This window comes from Diabrotica virgifera, chromosome 5, assembly GCF_917563875.1.
Source record: "Diabrotica virgifera virgifera chromosome 5, PGI_DIABVI_V3a".
Taxonomy (NCBI): Eukaryota; Metazoa; Arthropoda; class Insecta; order Coleoptera; family Chrysomelidae; genus Diabrotica; species Diabrotica virgifera.
The window spans coordinates 123,919,224-123,942,266 of NC_065447.1; the positions used below are offsets into that span (position 1 = coordinate 123,919,224).

General features: G+C 32.9%; 1 protein-coding gene across 3 annotated transcripts in view; it reads left to right on the top strand.

The window, feature by feature from the left end:
• Positions 1 to 23,043, top strand: part of LOC126884361 (KAT8 regulatory NSL complex subunit 3) — a 720,298-nt gene that overhangs the window by 313,128 nt on the left and 384,127 nt on the right. For all 3 annotated transcript variants that reach the window (XM_050650291.1, XM_050650289.1, XM_050650290.1), the window contains exon 5: positions 22,422 to 22,506. In XM_050650291.1, the coding sequence (XP_050506248.1) occupies positions 22,422 to 22,506 (85 nt within the window). The remainder of the gene's footprint in view (positions 1 to 22,421; positions 22,507 to 23,043) is intronic.

Sequence of the window (23,043 nt, forward strand, 5' to 3'; positions counted from 1 at the left end):
AAGGGCATTTTATGCAACATATTGTATGAAATGTTATCCGCCCCGGGAGATTTATTATTTGTTGATTTAATGCAATGATCGAGTTCCCATAATTGAAATAACGATTGTAGGAAAGAAGTGTTCCTATTTACAGTAGCTATTTGTTGAGTAATGTTGTTTTCGACCCATGGAGGTGAGATTTTTGTGTGGAATTCGCTTATCCAGTCTTCTTTGGGGTCCATTAGGGGTTTATTCGCTTGTTTTCGGTTTTTATATCGGTTTACTTTGTTCCACACTTCTTTAATTGGTGTATTTTGATTTAGATTTTGGCAGTAATTTATCCAACTTTTTTTCTTAGTTTCTTTAAAAGTTTTCTTAGCTACTGCATCAAGTCTTTTATATTCTGTTAGATTATTAAGATTTGGAGCCTGTGTGTAGGTTAAGAAAGCTTGTTTTCTTGCTTTAGCAGCTATGTTACAGGTTTCGTTCCACCAGTCCTTTGAGCAATGATTTCTATTTTGTGCGTTTGATTTTCGTAACGGAATTGCTTTGTGGGCAGCTTTGTTAATATTGTCGATAATGCCCATTAGTGATGATTTTGGTTCTGTTGCTTCAAGGGTAGCGGTGTATACATCCCAATTAGCAGCCTTGAGTCTCCATATATTATGTTTTGTCTGTTTAATTTGCGCAGGTGGGATATTCCTTCCAAATGGTATGTGTATTGGTAAGTGATTAGCGCCATAAGGTTCTTCTAAAGTACAACACGTAATTAGTTATGTCAGATCCTGTGTACAGAGGGTCAAGTCTACAGCTGACTTCTTATTGTTTGCTAATGTAGGTGATCCGTCGTTTATAATTACTAGGTTGCATTGTTCGATAGCTTCCAAAAGAACCTTGCCATAGATATCGTCATATCCATCGTTCCATGCCAAACTATGTGCGTTAAAGTCACCCCCAATTATGAATGGTTTTGGAATTTGTTCCAAAAAGTTAATCCACTGTTGTAATGATATTCTAGTTCTCGGTTTAAGGTATACTGAAACGAAGTAAATTTTTTTATGTATATATGGAAAATTTACCGAGATACAAGTATGCTCAAAACTGATTGTAGTTGGAATTGAGACTTCTTGGTATATTAAGTCTGATTTTAATAAAATGGCAGAGCCGCCGTACCCGTCGTCCCGGTCACAGCGAATATTAATGAAGCCTTAAAATTATAGTATTTTTCTGCTTTAAACCATGTTTCCGATAGAAGTGCAACGGAGTAGTTGCCCCTATCTAGTAGATATTCTAAGTTATTTTTATTAGAAACTGCCGAACGGCAGTTCCATTGAAGAATATTTATTGCATGGTTGAGGTCTGAGAATGTGATGACGTGTTTCCATTTATAGTTAATTTGACTAAGTTTTCGAGTTCTTCCTTATTTATATTTATACTTTTTGTTACTAAAACTTTTGTGACAATTTCTATAACTAATTCTAATATTGAATTTATCATGCTCAAGTCTGAAGGAGATGCAACTAGATTATTATTAATATTTCCCTTATAGTTAATGCTGTCTAATATTCCTCCCGTAGGTAATTGAGATCTAGGGGAAGATATAATTTCATTATGCAAAATTAATGTTGGATCTGGACTATTTGGTCTCTGTCTTTTGAATGTTCGAGAATTTGTACTATTTGAATTATTATTGTAGAATATATTATTAGTTGACATTTTGTTAATTGGATTTGATGGGAATTGGGTGGCTGTATAATTATTGGGATTTAATGGAGGGAAAGTTTTGAGGCAGGAGAGGTTTGTAGTTTGTTCCGTATTTATGGATGTTACTTTTGCATAGGAGTTTCTGGGGAACTGTTTGTTTGCGTCTTGATAACTAATATTATTGGAAGACATAGCGTCTTTAATAAGTTTTTGACGCTGAAATTCTTGACACGCGCTTAAATTTGTAGTAAAATGATCCCCCGAACAGTTAAAACATTTTGGAGTGAGATCGGTCTTTTTACATTCTTTTGAGTTGTGGGATTCTTGACATTTATCGCACCTAGCCTTGCTCTTACACTGCCCACCTGTATGTCCAAATCGAAGACAATTAAAGCATAATAGCACCTTTTGTTTGTATGGTTCGACTTCCTTTAGTACCTTGTTGATTGTTATATATTTTGTTAGCACTTGTGACTTAAAACTAACTACGCATGTTTTTGTTGGAATGTATTGAGTACCGTTTTCATCTACTTGCCTTCGATTTAATCTTGTGACTTGAAGGACTTCAAATTTACAGTGTAAATCGTACATTTTTATTCTGTTTTTAACATACTCTACTGAAAATTCTGTGGAAATATCTTTTATTACGCCCTGTCTAACTAAAAGAAACTTAGGAATGTATATGTCTAGATTATTTTTTATAAATATTGCTTCATTTTTTTTAGATATGATATAGTTAGCCGATTTATAATCTTTAAATTTTATACGTATTTTATTTCTTCCTACTGCGTCAATGCTTACAATTTTTTCATCAATTTCTTTAAAATTTGTGATAATAATGTCACCTATCCTTAACGCGTTTAATCTGCCTTTAAAATCGGGTGAATTATTTTCTAAATACGCGTAAAAAGGTCCTAGGTCGTTTTGTCGGTAAAGAAATTCCTCCCTTTTTGTTCCTACTTCTTTGTTTATGTTATTTGTTATTGAAGTGTGTACATTAGCAAAGTCATTATCGATAATAGGTTTATTATTAACAAGTTTTGTGGTACTTATCTGTGTAACTGGAACAAGATTTTTAAATCCTAACAGCTCCTCATTTGAAGATGTTGCATGTTCTGTATCCATTTGGGTTTCTAAAACATTTTTATCGGGGGCGTCGCCCCCGCTAACTGCACTCATAACTTTTTATTGTTTTTATTCCGATTTCGCTTTTTTATTTGGTGTAATTAATTTACTTTTAAAGTTCACAAAATATTTATTTAAATATCTAATTTATAGACACCGGTTTTAAAAAACAAGCTTCTTTCCTACGCATGTCTGACTACCACGACGAATGGAAGCTAAGTGTGATATTTGACCTAAGTTATTGTTTTATACAAACTACAGAAACAATTTAATGAAACATAGTTTATTAAATTTAATTTAGGTTTGCTGATAACAGTACTTTATGGAAGTTTTTGTGAGTATTGGGTTCTCAACTTTTTAAACACAGCACGGGGCTTGTGGAATGAACACATATAAAATATGACTTTGTGCTCTTCCTGCAGATGCATTTGGTACAGTAGAGGTCAAAGAAAGGTTAGAGAATTTGTATGGTATTTTAGATTCAAATTCTTTGTGAAATCCCAATAAATACAAAATTAATTTTTTATACGATAGTTTATAGTTCATGAAAAAGCTTAAAATAATTAATTCACGTAATCAAGATATCTTAAAAAAAATAATTAAATTGTATAAATGTTGTAAAATAACAATTAATAGTTGTAGGCTATATAAGAAAATATATATAGAAAATAAGTCTTGTTCTGAAGCTATTTTCTTGTGGCATTTTTATAATCAAGTATATTCAAATGGGAAATAAGCCACAATTTTACCTAAAAATGATTTTATTAACGTTTCGACGCCCAAGTCGGGTGTCGTTGTCAAAATACAAAATAATATTAAATAAACAAAAATGTTGTTGCTTAGTAAAAAATTCTTCTAATAATTTATTTAATCTGACTCATTTATATCGGCAATTCAGACACGTATTATACATTTTAAAGTAGACGACTTTAAAAATGATATTGCCAATATTGATGAGTTGCGTTCCTGGGACGACTTTACTAAAAGATAGTTCATTCGATTACATGAAATCAATCCCAACTCAAGAATAGCCGCCACAAAAAATCATAGCATGTGATCTGTCTTTAAAAAGACAACCAAATGCAACGGTGGTACTGAAATTCTCGCGTTAGAGATTCCATAGTAAATCACGAGGGAAAACCAGGAAAAACCTCGTGATACTATCCCGACATCGCAAGTATTTGGGTTTACATTTAGTTTACTCTCAAAACTAATACCAAATTCTGACTTGATATTTTAAATTTTAAATAATACTAAAATACTAAATATGTACTAACTCGATATGTTACTGATTTACTAATTGTGGTATTTTCTTTCTATTGACTTCCTCCTTTATTATGGGTAACCACATCCTACTGCATTCTACCGAGGAATTTGCGACACAATTGGTTTCATTTAGCATAATTAGAGCCGCTTCTTTGATTTTTCTCTTTTTACTATCTGCTTCTTTTAGGACTATACTTGAATCTCTCCACTGAACTCTATGTTCATTATCCCATGCGTGTTGACATATTTGAGATCTATAAAATTCTCTATTTTTTATATAAGACTGATGTTCATTTACTCTAACGTCTAATGGTCTTGACGTTTCACCTATATAAAATTGTTCGCATTCACAAGGTATTTTATAAATACAATTCTTTGTTCTTTCTTGTTCACTGTTAGGTTTAGTTTTAGATAGAATAGATCTCAATGTGTTTGTTGTTTTGAATGTTGTTGATATGTTGAATTTATTTCCTATTGTTTTAAGTTTCTCGGATAGTCCTTTTACATATGGTATTGATATTTTCCTCGTATTATTTCTTGTGAATGTTGTAGGATCCCGTTCTAAGTTGTTCTGTTCCATTCGATCCAATCTTGACAATTCCTTATTTATAAACGATATGGGATAATCATTTTTTAATAAAACAGATGTTAACAATTGTTTTTCTTCTAAAAATGAATTTTCGTTAGAACAAGTAATTTTGGCTCTATCATATAAGGATTTAATGATTCCCTTTTTAACGTTGATGTTATGATTTGATTTATTAAATAATTAGAGCCAAAATTACTTGTTCTAACGAAAATTCATTTTTAGAAGAAAAACAATTGTTAACATCTGTTTTATTAAAAAATGATTATCCCATATCGTTTATAAATAAGGAATTGTCAAGATTGGATCGAATGGAACAGAATTTCTAATCCCGTTCTAAGTTGTTCTGTTCCATTCGATCCAATCTTGACAATTCCTTATTTATAAACGATATGGGATAATCATTTTTTAATAAAACAGATGTTAACAATTGTTTTTCTTCTAAAAATGAATTTTCGTTAGAACAAGTAATTTTGGCTCTAATTATTTAATAAATCAAATCATAACATCAACGTTAAAAAGGGAATCATTAAATCCTTATATGATAGAGCCAAAATTACTTGTTCTAACGAAAATTCATTTTTAGAAGAAAAACAATTGTTAACATCTGTTTTATTAAAAAATGATTATCCCATATCGTTTATAAATAAGGAATTGTCAAGATTGGATCGAATGGAACAGAACAACTTAGAACGGGATCCTACAACATTCACAAGAAATAATACGAGGAAAATATCAATACCATATGTAAAAGGACTATCCGAGAAACTTAAAACAATAGGAAATAAATTCAACATATCAACAACATTCAAAACAACAAACACATTGAGATCTATTCTATCTAAAACTAAACCTAACAGTGAACAAGAAAGAACAAAGAATTGTATTTATAAAATACCTTGTGAATGCGAACAATTTTATATAGGTGAAACGTCAAGACCATTAGACGTTAGAGTAAATGAACATGAGTCTTATATAAAAAATAGAGAATTTTATAGATCTCAAATATGTCAACACGCATGGGATAATGAACATAGAGTTCAGTGGAGAGATTCAAGTATAGTCCTAAAAGAAGCAGATAGTAAAAAGAGAAAAATCAAAGAAGCGGCTCTAATTATGCTAAATGAAACCAATTGTGTCGCAAATTCCTCGGTAGAATGCAGTAGGATGTGGTTACCCATAATAAAGGAGGAAGTCAATAGAAGGAAAATACCACAATTAGTAAATCAGTAACATATCGAGTTAGTACATATTTAGTATTTTAGTATTATTTAAAATTTAAAATATCAAGTCAGAATTTGGTATTAGTTTTGAGAGTAAACTAAATGTAAACCCAAATACTTGCGATGTCGGGATAGTATCACGAGGTTTTTCCTGGTTTTTCCTCGTGATTTACTATGGAATCTCTAACGCGAGAATTTCAGTACCACCGTTGCATTTGGTTGTCTTTTTAAAGACAGATCACATGCTATGATTTTTTGTGGCGGCTATTCTTGAGTTGGGATTGATTTCATGTAATCGAATGAACTATCTTTTAGTAAAGTCGTCCCAGGAACGCAACTCATCAATATTGGCAATATCATTTTTAAAGTCGTCTACTTTAAAATGTATAATACGTGTCTGAATTGCCGATATAAATGAGTCAGATTAAATAAATTATTAGAAGAATTTTTTACTAAGCAACAACATTTTTGTTTATTTAATATTATTTTGTATTTTGACAACGACACCCGACTTGGGCGTCGAAACGTTAATAAAATCATTTTTAGGTAAAATTGTGGCTTATTTCCCATTTGAATATACTTGAAAATAAGTCTATACAAAATATTATGAGCTACAAACTGATTCAAAAACAAAATACTAACGCCAAGCCAAGCCAAACAAACAACTGTAACAACAAACGCCGATCCTGTACAAGACAAATGTCACCAAAATTATTTGCTATTATATGCATGCGCATAAAAATTTAGTTCATAGATAATCCGTTTGTGTCGGTTCTTGGGAGATATGTATTCTTTGGCCGGAGGCTGACGAGCTTACGAGAAATTAGTGCAAGTAAATGATTTTACAAATAAGATGGCCAGACGATGGAAATATAAAAATAAGTAAATCCACCATCTTCTTCAGCGGTAACAAAAACGGAAGACATGAATTTGGAATGGGCTTTGTGATTAGAGACGGCCTGGTACAGAATATACTAAATTTCAAACCTATAAACGAAAGGATATGCTATATCAGAATGAAGGGAGAACGATACAACATTTCGATCATCTCAGCTCATGCGCCAACGGAAGAGAAGGATGAAGATGTCAAGGATGACTTCTACGACGCCCTAAAAAGAGTGATAGATACGATGCCCAAACAAGATATGCGCATACTCTGCGGAGATTTTAATACTAAAATAGGCAAAGAGCCTAGTATACACCCCACAATCGGTAAACACAGCCTTCACAATATTGTAACGGTTCACGTTACGAGATTAGATCTTTAATTATTTTTATAATTATTTCCCCTCGGTCTCTCATTTGATTTCTTTCAACTTCTCTAATTTTCTCGTAAATAAATATTTACGTGACGTCACACTTCAGAGTATGGAACATACTCTACACCTCGGGTAATAATTTGATTCGTGTGCTGAGAATTTGACGTTTTGTTCTGTGAAGTGGCGAGACGAGAGACTTAGGTGCGGCTAAAGATACAGTGCGGCTCCCTACTTTGCGCATGCGTCAAAATATTTACAACGTTGTCATGTTGTTTACACATTGACATCGCCGGGAAATTCAAAATGCTAGCTCGTGGCATTCGTGGCAAGGAATGTTTTATTTTGACAAATGACATAATAATATTTTTGTAATGTAAATATAAAAATAACCTATAAAAATAAAATTCTATTTTGTTTTACCTGTACCTGTAAGGGTATTAAGAAAATATATAATATCATTGAAAAGAGTAAAACGATGAATTTAATTATTTTGTCAGATAAAGAACAACATAACCATCATACCATATGGAAGTGCTATTTTAGATTTAGAAGTTTTTAAATACTTTTGCATATTATGATGGGTATATAAAATGGAGAATTATGGACAAATGACACCATTGCAGAATCTTCAGACAGTAGTTGAAGTGCTGTATAATCAATCACAAATTGCCTCAAGAATTGTTATTGAAAGAATATTTGGTATTTTATGAAGAAAAGATTCCCAATATTAATATGTGAAATGAGATGCAAGTTGCCTTTTGTTTGAAGAATAATATCGGCTTGTATACTTTTACATAATATTGCAGTTGTTAATAGAGAAAACATTGAAATACTGGAAAGGAGGATGCTGTTGGTTAATCAAACAAGCTGTGGCAGTACCTACATTTTCAACCAGGAGCAAATCTAGTGCAACTAAATTTTGTGTTTATTTGTTTTAAGAGATTATTCTCCATTTAACTCGAGCCTAAATGGTTCCCACATAACAATTTCATGTTCTTGGTAGATTCGATATTCAATATTCGATAAAGGTTTATTCCAAGAATAAACTTTTACGAATATTCTAAGTAACTATGTACATGAATGTGCTCAGTATATTTGGTCCGAGGATATTCTTTGAAGTATATGCAAAAAACATGAAGTTTAGAATGTTTTTATAGTATACGCTATGCTTCTACTACACACATACTAAAAATAATATATTCCGACGAATGTTGGTAGTATAATATGCTTCGAACATGATCGAAAGATCATTGTAATGTAGTATGATGTTGATAATTTTATTTTTATTGGACTGCAGTTTGTTAATAAATTTATAAATAAATAGGTATATTATATTGGTGACTGATTTAAGTATTTTATTATTATTGGCAGTTTGGGACATCCATAAACTACGTCGTTGAAAAGGGGGAGGGGGTCTTTGCTTATTACGACGGTATACGACAGGGGGGAGGGGGCCATAAGTGCACATCCGACGTCGTTTGATGTTTACAAATGTAAAAAATATACCCTATTTTAGAATTAACTAGAATTAGTAGGTATATTACTTTTATCGCATTACTTTTATTTCGTTTTTATCACTCACAGCTTTAATAATATTGCTAGCAGTTTTGTACAGAATACCAAACAATAAAACATTGTTCTATGAATATAAACAAACGCTTCTATACAGAACAACGTCTGGAAGCAATAAATATTAAACTGTTCATTTATTTACTGAATACTCTGTGTGAAACAATTGTACAAGAATGAATAGAAATAAAATATTCTATAGAAATAAAATATTTAGATAGTACATTGTATTTATACTTAAATACGCGGATATTAATGAGCTACATAGTAATTCTAATTTGGATACATTCGTAAATTGTCGGATACAATTCGTAACTTTGATAGCTAACTTTAAAAAATCCAGAAATAACATGGAATTTAAAAAAAAATCACTAAAAAGGGGGGTTATGAGTTGCAATTGCGACGTCTTTATGAGGGGGGGATCAACTCTAAACGATGATTTACGACGGAAGGGGGGGAGGGTATTAAAAAGTCCAAAAATTTTACGACGTAGTTTATGGATGATCCCTTTATTAATAGATTTATAAATACATACATGATATTGGTGTTTGATGTTGAGTATCCTTTAAAATTTATTTTCTATCTCATTCTGTTAAACGGACTTCCACAACTAGCAAAAATGTATGAACAAAGAAGTTACAGTAGAGCGTCGACTATCCGAACTAATTTGGGGACATGGGCGTTCGGAAAACCGATTTGTTCGGATAATCAAATTATATTGAGATTGTCATACATATTTATCCACAAGTGAATGAAAACCATATTTGTATAACTATATTTGTTTATACATTGATAATGACAAATAGCAATTAAACAAAAAAGTGCAGTCTTTGCAACAACATATTTTTGGATACAAAATTGAAGATATTTTAAGCGTTAATTACTAACGCTTGCTCAGTACTCGAGTGCGGGGCGCAGGAGTCGGGAGTTCGGATAACCGGTCGTTCGGTTGATCGACGTTCGGATAATCGACGCTCTACTGTATTTTAAAGGACAAAAATAATAATAGAAAAATTAGCTTTGTGGTGTTTTTTTTATTAATTTTTTTGACAGTATGTTTAAATAAACAAATGCTGATGACACGAAAATGAAAGTGTAATACATACTTTTGGTTGAAAACTTTATAGATTATGGGCCGGTACTTTATGTCCCGGTTAAATCTCGGTTAGCTAATCGGGAAAGAAAAGTACCTCTTTGGGCTTCTAGCGTTGTAATATCATGTATAATCATAAAATCATCATCATTGGCTCCACAACTCATGGTAAGTCTTGTGACCTGTTCCAGAATCAGCTTCCTTTCCCTCACCTTGGTTTTCCAATTTCTCACTCCTAATCATAATAATAAGTATAATTGTGTTTATGTCTATGCTATGCATACATTTCTGTCCTGATTAAACCCGGTTAGCTAATGGCGGTTTAACCGGGACATAAAGTACCGGCCCTATATCTAATATAATAAAAGATTAAAATTCCAAAAACCTTTGTTTTATTGTATTAACCTGTTTATATTGTTAATATCATAGGTATATTATGTTACATCTGTTGAATTGAACTGTACTTTTGAATCCCGAATTTTAACAAATCCTAAACTTTTCCACAATTTCTCAAGCATGATATTTGTGCATTCAAATTAATTGAAATTACATCTTATATGTATATCTATACCTACTAAAAATATTTTTTATTTCTACACAAAAATGTCTAAATTATTATAAATAATGTCTATGTGATTCTTGTAATTAACAGTTTAAAATTATATAGCTTCAATAAATGTCCTTTTTTCATATTGATTTGGGCCAAACCATGAATAATCTGTATCTGAGAATAAACTTTTATTTAGGAGTCCTTTTTAATGAATAAAACAAGACATACACATACATGACATACAACTTAGATCCAAAATATAAAAAATATCCAACAAACAACCAAAGCTGTGACAAATATACAAAATACAAGTGAAGTTAGACGCGTTTCTTGTTCTCAATCAACGTAATTTTGTCCTTCAAACTATCTCGGAAACGGCAACGTTGGAGTTGAGGACACGCATGCGCAAATTAGGGAGCCGCACTGTATCTTTAGCCGCACCTCGAGAGACTTCACTTGTGGTTGGGGGTTGGGGATTTGGTTAGTATTGATGGCGTGTGAGGATCAAATTTGGAGGTTAGACCTCGTGTTAGTAAAAATGTGTGACTTTTGAATTATGGATCACCACACCTATCTAGGAGTGTTTGGGAATAAAGAAGGTATTAATCCAATGGGGTTTACAGCATAACATCATCGTATCACACGGTAAATAGCAATATCTGTTTTTTATAAATAGTTTTTATAACCATTGTTGTCACTCTTGTTCAAGGTGACATAATATATAATCTTTCTGATGTGTGTGATGTGTAAATTTATTCAGTGAATTGTTCTTTTAATTATTCTACTATCTATGAGTAATATCTTTTAATTATTCCCATATCTATAGATAATATTCATTCAGAGAAAATTCTAATATTTTTAACTTTTTGGTTATACTAAAGTCACTTTCAATATCACTTATCAGTCCTATAATAATTATTTTAAAGAAATTATATTTACTCTGTATTTAAATCCTAAATCCACATGTCTGTAATGAGAACTCACATAAACTTTGTCAAGGTCAAGTACTTCAGTAATTAAGAGGTCTCTTTTTGTGTGTTTTTTTATTACTATCTATCAAAAAAAACACTTTCCTAGTTTTCTTCTTTCTTTCTTTGATTGGTCGTACACATAAGAAATTGAAGTAAACGGGAATTTTGTGTTTTTAGCCATCCATGTGAAATCTTAAATAACACCTCGAAACACCAAGAGGCCAATCTCAAACCATAAGTCACTGGGAGTAGTTACTTGGGGAACAAGCCTTTTGGGGGCATTCCAGCTCCTTTTCGTATTAGCACTTGGACCTACAGGAGGCATGATTTTTTTGCACTATCCTAGTGCTCATTTCCGGGGATGCGCCAGCAACCTATTTAGGAGTCGTTCGGGTTTGTTTGGGAACTACCAGTGGGTGACATTAGTAACTATTGTGTGTTTATCTCATGTTTTATTTTAATGCACTGTTTATTAATTTTGTTTCAGATTTAGTTTACCTATTTATATAACATATTTGTATATTATGGTATTAAGTTCCCAAACTCATGTATCATTTTGCGGTACTGTACGTTGAGCTCTGCGTATTTGCCCAAAAGGTATTACTTCTAATATTTTTTGTTTATTTAGGTAGATTTCATGTCATTATGTAAATTTAGGTTGTATTATTTGCTTGTTTCCCAAATATTTTATTTATTCGCTTTATTTCATTTGTTCAGTTAATTCGTCGCTACTTTATTTTATTGCATTTGCTCGGGTAATTTAGGTCATCGTTTCGGTATTTATCTTAGCTTCATTTTTATAACTTTTATTAATGCATTTGCGTAATTCATCATGGTATTTTCTCTTCGCCAGGCTTGTGCCTATTTATTTATATATTAGTCATATTTTTCGGGTTTTAATTCAGTTGTACGTAGCAAGCGTACTATAACCATTGGGTAGAAATCTCATGTGAGTTGTACCCTATATGTTAGTAAGAGGTACTTATACCGTTAAATTTTGTAACAGGTAACATTATTGTTATTATCTTAGACAAATATAGCTTTTATATAACATATGTCATTTTAGAGTCACATTATATTTAATTTGTCTAACTCAGAGATTGTTAAAAATCTGGTAGTTAATTTTAATAAATGTTTATTTATTTTGTATATCATGAATTTTATTATTCCTTTATGTTCATTATTACAGATATAAAATATTTAATATTTGACATCAGTATAAGATACCTGGGAAAATGATCGAAGATCATTTTCATGGCGCCCATGATTTGTTAGATTTATTTATCTTGTTCGTCTTTAGAAATTATTCATCTTCATTCCTCTTCAGTACATTATTCTTATTTTATTAGTTCACCTTTTAGTCATCATTACTATCCACTTATAGCTACTGTTCTTCGACAGGCATGCAAACGAGCCGTATCCATCCTTGAGTGTCAAGTTGTTCTCTTGCATCTCTTTCTAGCCAACTCTATTCCGTTTGCCTCTGTCTCTTCATACTTCTACTTCTATCCCTTTTAATGCCCCTTTCTTCAGTACTACTGCAAAGTAGTATTTTTTCCTACTACGGCTTCACTGCTGAAGCCCCTTCATTTTTATTTTCATAATAGCCACAACTATTTAGTTATCTAGTAACTGTCCTTTTTCCTTACTTCTGTTGGAGTATATCCTTCTTTTTACTTTCACTCCAACAGAAGTTTTCTTATTTTTGTTACAATATATCCAACGACATCCAACTGTTTCCGCATAAAGACATTCATAAGCAAACCTGGATCTCAAACGACCATATTACGCGAAACCAAATTGACCACATCATTGTAGATGCCCGACATGGGAACAATATCATAGACGTAAGAAGCTTCAGAGGAATAGACGGAGACACAGATCATTATTTAGTCAGAGCAAAAGTCAAATGCAGAATATCTAGCCACAAATACAACAAAACAACAATGAACCCACAATGGAACATGGACGAAATGCAGAACACAGAGAAACATCAAAAATATATAGAACAACTTGAACAAACCTTGAACTCTGAAACAGTTTACAATGATATGAAAGAGCTGTGGGAAACGACTGCCGAAATAATAACACAAGACAGCTGACAAGATCTTTGGAAGGAGTAGGCAGAAGAGGGCAAAAACGTGGTATGAATGTCGGAAACAGCTGGAAAAAAGACAAACAGTAAGGAAGACATGGATACAACTACAAACAGACAAAAGTAAAAAGGAATACGACGACTGCCGAAAAGAAACAAGAAAAATGATACGCACAAAGAAAAGAAACTATGAACAACAAAAATATGAAGCTATGGAGAGAGACCGACCCAAACCAGGCTCCAGAGAATTCTATAAAGCAATCTCCACAGAGAAAAGAGGACATAGAACCAATTCTATCCATACACTGAGAGACAATCAAGGCCATATGATAATCGACGATAAAGAACTAACAGAAGAATGGAAAGGGTATTTCAGGGACCTTCTAAACATCATACAGGAAGAACAGCACAAAGAAGAGATCTATATAACAGCAGACATGCCCGTCGAAAATCCCTCTTTTGAAGAAATGCGAAAGGCCTTAAATAAGCTGAAAAATCACAAAGCGCCGGGTACGGACGAGATACCAGCAGAATTTCTGAAATATGGTGGAGAAACACTACATCGCCAAGTCCACCAATTAATAACACAGATATGGTTAGAAGAAAGGATACCAGCAAGATGGAAGGAAAACATCATAGTGCCCATCCACAAAAAAGGGGACAAAACAAAATGCGCGAATTACAGAGGAATTTCACTCTTAAACACGGCATATAAAATCCTCTCAAACGTCATTCTTAGTAGACTAACCCCTTTTGCTGAAAATGCCGGTTTTAGGGCAAACATATCCACAATAGATCAACTATTCACGCTGAGACAGCTTCTAGAAAAGGGATGGGAGTATAACAGACACATACACAATCTCTTCATAGACTCTCGACAGGCATATGACAGCGTATAAAGAAGCCAAGTATGGAATGCCATGCCAGTTCTCAATACCAAAGAAACTCATTCGGATGACTAAAGTCTGTATGGAGGGTGGAATATCAAAAGTACGTGTAAATAATAAACTGTCTGACAGCTTCGAAATCAACAGTGGACTCAAACAGGGTGATGCGTTATCTCCACTACTTTTTAACCTTGTACTAGAGAAAGCCATGAGGTCGGCCGAAATAAAAAACAGAACTGCTATCGGTTCAAGGTCCCAAATTATTACTAGCATACGCAGATGACATTGATCTCGTTGGAGACTCCATCCTATCCACAAAAGCCATTTTCAACAAGGTGGAAGGAGCAACAAGCGAAGTAGGGCTGAGGATTAATGAAGAGAAGACGAAATATATGTGTATAAATAGAACGACACGAAGAGACAGGATAGGACAAAATGTGACGGTCAACTCCTTCAATTTCGAAAGAATACAACGTTTTAAGTATCTGGGGGCCGTAATCACAGCTGACAACGATGTTACTGAAGAAATAAAAGACATAATCCAATCAGCAAATCGCTGTCTATTCGCACTGGATAAGCTTATAAAATCAAAAAATCTTACAAGAAGTTCCAAGATCAAAATCTATAAATCCATCGTCAGACCTGTACTAACATATGGTTGCGAAACGTGGACCATGACCAAATCAAATGAAGAAAAGCTCAGACATTTTGAACGAAAAATACTTAGAAAAATTTTCGGACCTCACCACGACATTAACACAAACCAGTATAGGATCAGAACCAACTTCGAATTAAAAGAACTCTCCAACGACATCGATATTGTCCAAGAAATTAAATCACAGCGACTAAGATGGGCAGGCCACGTGCACAGACTTCATAACGAAAAACTTGTAAGACTGGTATGGGAGAGGAGATTCCTACAGGCAAAAGACCACTCGGACATCCCAGAATGCGATGGAGAGATAACATCCAAGAAGATCTCCGAAAAATGAACATCCCATTTGACCCTAGGTTGATGGAAGACCGAACAAATTGGAAGAAAGTTGTACAGTCAGCCAGGACCCACCCAGGGTTGTAGCGCTACGCGATGATGAAATGATTTTACACTAAGAAAAAGTTGAATGTAAATTAAAATTAAATATGTATTCTTATTATTTTATATATCTTAAAATTAATATGTTCGTTTCTGGAACAACCATAACAATATTTAATGAATGTACCAATTAATGTGATGTTAAGGAAATAAGTCTAAAGTAAATGTTGAAAATGTCAACCTTCAACGTCTATGCAATTTTGTAACCGATATTCAAATGACCGAGCCACATTTCTTAACATTTGAAAGTCAATATTATTAACAGCTTCTCTTATTCTATTTTTCATATCATCTGGCGTTGTTGAAGGCTTCTGGTATACAAGGTTTTTTATATAGCCCCACAGGAAAAAATCAATTTTGGAAAATTCCGGTGATTGCGGTGGCCAAAAGCAGTGTGGTGAACTGGAGCACCGTCGTGTAAAAACCACAACTGTCAAAAAATGTGGGCCAATCACATAATCGCCAACAATACCACCCCAAACATTTATAGATCACCTAGTTTAACTATGAGTGTTAACAAAGTAGGGATTTCTTGATGCATATTAATGAAAATTAGTATGAACATTATATATTATTAATAAGTGAGCGTCACAATCTGCAATTAGGAATGTGTTACTAAAAACTTCTAAAAACTGTTACATCAGTATATTTTTTTGATTTATGTTTTGTGTGAATTGTTTATTAAATAAAAATAATCTTGTTATATTAGATATTTATTAATGTTGTTCTGAAATAATTCACATGCTATGATTTTTTGTGGCGGATATTCTTGAGTTGGGTTGATTTCATGTAATCGAATGAACTATCTTTTAGTAAAGAAGTCGTCCCAGGAACGCAACTCATCAATATTGTCAATACCATTTTAAAGTCTTCTACTTTAAAATGTATAATACATGTCTGAATTGCCGATAGTCAATTCTGACCAGATAAATGAGTCAGATTAAATAAATTATTAGAAGAATTTTTTACTAAGCAACAACAATTTTGTTTAATTTAGTATTATTTTGTATTTTGACAACGATACCCGACTTGGGCGTCGAAGCGTTAATAAAATCATTTTTTGGTAAAATTGTGGCTTATTTCCCATTGAAAATAGTTGATTAGATATTTATTATACACAAGTCATGTTTTTTTGGGGGAATTTTACGATTCTTGTATATTATGGAAATATTATAATTTCTTAATATCACATTTATTGCTACATTCATTGCATCTTGATATGGTTTATATTTTTTGTTAGTTATTTATTGAATAAAAATAATTTTGTATATTATCACTCAAAACTAACATTTTCTACTAGAAAATTGAATGTATTATTAAAATTTTAAGAAAACTGAAAATATCTCGAAATGTGATGAGTTTAGATATAGGGAATGCTATATAAAAATGAAAGAATATCATAAATACAATATTTCTAAAAAATAAAAGATACAGTGATCCATTTAAAAAAATTGAGAAAATCATGATTTGGTTTTGTAGTTCACCCTGTATACAAATTTTTGTCAACGATTTAATTTAAACTTAATTTAAAAACTACAGTATATTGTTTATCTTATTTTATAAAATAAATAATTATTAATGAATTACTTCTTTATATACATGATGTTAATCTCATAGCGATTTCAAAATAAAAATGGTCATAACTTGTTAAATACTCTGTATAGTAATACAAAACCCTATATTATATGAACAAGATTTATGAGAGAAATATAAATATGAAAAAATATATCGGGTGTCCCATTTAAAAAATTATATGTTTGCTATACCACGCAGTTATTGATCACCCGCTAATAACTTATTTGTACTAGAAAATTGAATGTATTATCAAAATTTTAAGAAAACTGAAAATATCTCGGAGTTTGGCTATAGGGAATGCTATATAAAAATGAAAGAATACCATACATACAATATTTCTAAAAAATAAAATATAGGGTGATCCATTTAAAAAAATTGAGAAAATCGTAATTTGGTTTTGTAGTTCACCCTGTATACAAATATTTGTCAATGATTTCATTTAAACTTAATTTAAAAACTACGGTATATTGTTTATCTTATTTTATAAAATAAATAATTATTTCTGAATTACTTCTTTATATACATAGTGTTAATCTCATAGGGATTTCGAAATAAAAATGGTCATAACTTGTTAAATACTCTGCATAGTAATACAAAACCCTTTATTATATAAACAAGATTTATGTATGAGAGGAATATAAATATATGAAAAAATATATAGGGTGTCCCATTTAAAAAATTATATGTTTGCTATACCACGCAGTTATTGATAACCATGTGGAATAACCATGTGGAATTTGTCATATTTTAAAGCCTGGAGAATATTATTGCCTACATTTTTTCTAAATAACTTTTTTCGATATTCTATACCATAATGGAATTACCAACCGATCTCGCACTAAGAACTCACCCTGTATATGCCAAAACATAACATCATAGTCTGAAAATAAAAATTGACCTGTTTCGGTATTTTTCCAAAGTCGCTGGCTTACGAAATAACGAATTTATTCCTTTCATTTGCACCATACTGTATAATTTTTAAAGGCTAAAACGATACATATATCAGGGGTTATAAAAAATTGCGTGTAAATAGTAAATCAAACTATGCTAGCATCGTCAAGGCAAAACTATTTTCCAACCTACCATTATCAGTACGTTAAGGAAGTTCCATTGAAACATCAATTATCTAGTGCAAACAATCTTCATTGATAGGACCGCTGTTGTGACATTTCCAGATATTTTTTCTCTTTTTGACTTTTCCCTTTTCAGGGGTCGCTGTTCTCATTTCTGCCCCTTGTGTCTTCTTCACCTAAACCTTTCTCTTCTAGGGTTACCCAGAATCCACCGTAACATTTTCAGTTCAGCTACCTCCATCTTCTTTTCCTGAATCTTCCTCATAGGCTACACTTCACCGTATTACACCAACGTAGGTCTCACTCACCACTCTTGTATATCTTTCCTTTCAATCTTTCCCCGTTTTTCGATCACTTAATATCCCGCTCATTAGTTTCCAGTTAAACCAACCAGCCTGTATCCTGTAAGCAATTTCGATTCAGTATCCTATTTTCCGTGATGTAGGAGCGAAAGTATTTCAATTCTCCTACTTGTCCTAGTTTTCCTTAAAGCAATTCTATGTCTCCAATCATTCCATTTCCTCTCAACCACATATAGTTCGTTTTCAAATATATGTTGGTATGTTTTGGTTTTTTGTGTGCCTTGGTTGCATATCTTGTATCCTACTTTGACATTAACTTTGATAGTAAGTTGGAATTTTCCTTTTCTGTTTTTCTTTTTCGTTTATAGATTTTAATTCGTAACATATAATTGACAATAGCCATAAACATATAAGAAATTGATCCCAATCTGGAATATAATAACACCTTTTAAAACTTTAAACTCTCTAGAAGTGTAGTGTAGTACATATCTGATGCCTACAAGATCGAGGAAAAGCAAATATAAACTTTCAAGAGTTCATTTACTTCCAATTAGCAAAACCAAAACACAGAACAAAAACACATTTACACATTTTACAAAAATCAAAACATAAATAACATATATTTTTAATTACAACACTAGTTAACTAGTTTATTCCCAAAATATAAAATACTTAAAATCCACAAGGAAGAATTTCCTGTAGCTGGCTGTATACCATTAATTACAAAAAAAAAATTGAAGAATAATTTTCTTTATAAAAGGTATATTTATTTAAAAAAAAAACCTAAAAAGGGCTACAAATACAACAGAACATTTTCGCTCTCTAAAAAGAGCACCATCAGTGTTCTTGCCTAAAATAAGTATAATAGTCTAAGAGCTGGGAGCGGATTTTTTGCGTGATAAGTAATATGGAAAAACTATATGGGGATATGTTGAATTAGTTGTGTACATGATTTTCCCCAACGGCCGGAAACCAGAGTGGGGGACGAGGGTAGTTATAAGGGGTTAAAGTCGCGGTTTTTATTTTTTTTGTGACGCTCATGATCGACATCTTCTTCTTCTTCTTCGTGTAGCCATTCACGTCCACATCTGAACATAAGCCTCTTCAAGTCTTCCTTTCGATTGTTTTTTGTTGTAGGCTACTTGTAGCCAATTTTTCCCGGCAGTTCGTTTCAGATCATCTGTTTATCTCATAGGAGGTCTGCCTCTGGGTCTTTTGTGTTCGTATGGTCTGCAGGTTAGAATTGTTCTGTGCCATTTGTTAAGATCGCTCCTAGCTACATGTCCAGCGTATTCCCATTTCAATTTTAGTGATTTTTGTACCACATCGGCGACTTTAGTTTTCTGTCTTATCCATGATCGAGATAGTGCACCAAAATTTGGGAATAAGTAGGTCATGACGTAACTAAGTAAAATCTCTAGGGGCGGAACGCTGCGTGATCGACAAAGGAGTGGGGATAGGGGTGAATATAAAAAATATAAGGGGTTTTTTGCGACGTTCGTGATTGAGTTAGTGCACCAAAATTTGGGAATAAGTAGACCATGACATAACTAAGTAAAATCCCCAGAGCCGAAAACCAGAGTGGGGGACCAGGGTAGTTATAAGGGGTCAAAGTCGCGGTTTTTATTATTTTTTTTGTGACGCTCATGATCGAGATAGTGCACCAAAGTTTGGGAATAAGTAGGTCATGACGTAACTAAGTAAAATCTCCAGGAATGGAACGCTGCGCGGCCGACAAAGGGGTGGGGAAGGGGTGACTATAAAAAATATAAGGGGTTTTTTGCGACGTTCGTGATTGAGATAGTGCACTAAAATTTGGGAATAAGTAGACCATGACAAAACTAAGTAAAATCCCCAGAGGCGGAAAACAGAGTGGGGAACGAGGATAGTTATAAGGGGTAAAAGTCGCGGTTTTTATTTTTTTTTTGTGACGCTCATGATGGAGATAGTGCACCAAAATTTGGGAATAAGTAGATTATGACATTACTAAGTAAAATCTCCAGGGGCATAACGCTGCGTGGGGGACAAATGTTGTGCTGCGTCACCATAAAAAATAATACAAACTGTGACTTTGACCCCTTAAAACTACCCTCATCCCCAACTCTGTTTTCCGCCCCTGGAGATTTTGCTTAGTTATGTCATGATCTACTTACTCCCAAATTTTGGTTCACTATCTCGGTCACGAACGTCACAAAAATCCCTTATAATTTTTATATTCACCCCTGTCCCCACCCCTTTGTCGGCCAGCAGCGTTCCGCTCCTGGAAATTTTACTTAGTTACGTCATGACCTACTTATTACCAAATTTTGGTGCATTATCTCGATCATGAGCATCACAAAAAAAAAATAATAAAAACCGCTACTTTGACCCCTTATAACTACCCTCGTCCCCCACTCTGGTTTCCGGCGCTGGGGATTTTACTCAGTTATGTCATGGTTTACTTATTCCCAAATTTTGGTGCACTATCTCCATTACGAACGTCGCAAAAAACCCCTTATATTTTTTATATTTACCCCCACCCCCACCCCTTTGTCGGCCACGCAGCGTTCCACCCCTGGAGATTTTACTTAGTTACGTCATGAGCTACTTATTCCCAAATTTTGGTGCACTATCTCGATCATGAGCGTCACAAAAAAAATAATAAATACCGCGACTTTGACCCCTTATAACTACCTTCATCCCCCACTCTGGTTTCCGGCTCTGGGGATTTTACTTAGTTATGTCATGGTCTACTTATTCCCAAATTTTGGTGCACTATCTCAATCACGAACGTCGCAAAAAACCCCTTATATTTGTTATACTCACCCCTACCCCCACCCCTTTGTCGCCCACGCAGCGTATCGCCCTAGAGATTTTACTTAGTTACGTCATGACCTACTTATTCCCAAATTTTGGTGCACTATCTCAATCATGAGCGTCACAAAAAAAAAATAATAAAAACCGCGACTTTGACCCCTTATAACTACCCTCGTCCCCCACTCTGGTTTCCGGCCGTTGGGGAAAGTCATGTACACAACTAATTCAACATATTTCCGTATAGTTTTTCCGTATTACTTATCACGCACAAAATCCGCTTCTATCTCTCCGACTATAACCATAATTAGTGAAGACAAAGGTAAAATTTAAATGTTGACCAAGATAAAAAACAAAGTTAGGTTATACTTACAAGCTTTACATGCTAAGCCACCAAAAATACATCGGTTAAAACCGTTTAAATGTCGACTAAATGTCTCACATTAGAGTGTTAAATATTAAATCCGAAGGATTTCATAAGGATCTGCTCTAATCCATTACATAACCTTCCACGAAGCACGTGGGTTGTTGAGTAAAAATTATATGTCTTCACATTGAGAACGGTGAAAGTCAACTGAAGTAGAGGAGTAAAAGCATTTCTGACTGATGACAGAACGAGAAAGAAAAGGCAACTTGAGGTTTTGTGAATTGATGTATAGTTACGCTAGCCACTAAATTTAAAAGTTATTTGTAGTAAAATTCAATAGTTACAACAAACTTCAGTGTGCTGGGATTAAAAGTATTCAATATTAATATTCATCCTTTTTAGGGTTTTTTTTAAATAAATATATCTTTTATAAAAAAAATGTTCTTCAAATTATAAAATACTTAGTTTTTAACGTGTTTTAGATATCCAATTTTTGTGTACGCACCTCCGAAGCGCTAAATTAAGGTATATTATATAAAGTATAAAAATATTCAGAATTACTTCTTCTTAATGTGCCATACCCAATTTTGAGCGTAAGATATTCTGTATATATCTGTGTTTTGAATAATTTTAAGTGTAGACACATATACTTTAACCGAGTTTATACTTACACAGAGTTTAATGTCGAATACGAATGGCTAGAATGTAGAAGAGCTGTTCTAAAGGGTGTTAATGCCTTCGAAGCGGCGACCTAAGCAATAATTTTTTATTTTTGTAGTAGGGTTCAATTCACATCATTCGAATCAAAATTCCCTATAGTATTAGAAAACGAACGATATATCTATTTTGCTTTAGGTTACAGTCGTTCTGAAATCATTCCTGTGCTTTGCCTCACATTGTATTTTTTTTAGGTTTTAGGGGTGAACCAGATGATGCAATTTTAGAGCTTCAGTGCCCTGTATTGTTTGTAATTGGACAGCTGTCTAATACTTCCAAGTAAGTACAGTTAAACAAATGCTTAATTACTTTCATTGCAATATATATATATATATATATATAAAAATAAATAAGCAAAATCATTGGCTAATACTCGTAAAGTGTAATATAATAAAATAAACTAATAAATATATATATATATATATATATATATATATATATATATATATATATATATATATATATATAGTAAAGTTTTAATATTGTACAAATAAAAAAAAAACATATATATATATATATATATATATATATATATATATATATTGATACATGTATCCATGTAACTTCCAAAGTAGATACTCGTAATACGTTGTCACTTCATATATACCGTTATGACTTCCGATTTCGGAAGTCACAACGTTTTGCCTAAATTTTTACGAATTTGGCTACTAGATGGTATTAGAAGGCTTATATCAAAAATTTCACTAGAAGTCACATCGTATCTAATATACTCATAAGATCAGATTTTAGTACGACGGTATATCATCAGCGCTAGTGTCGCTCCCGTACGAGAATACACGTGATATACACAACGCG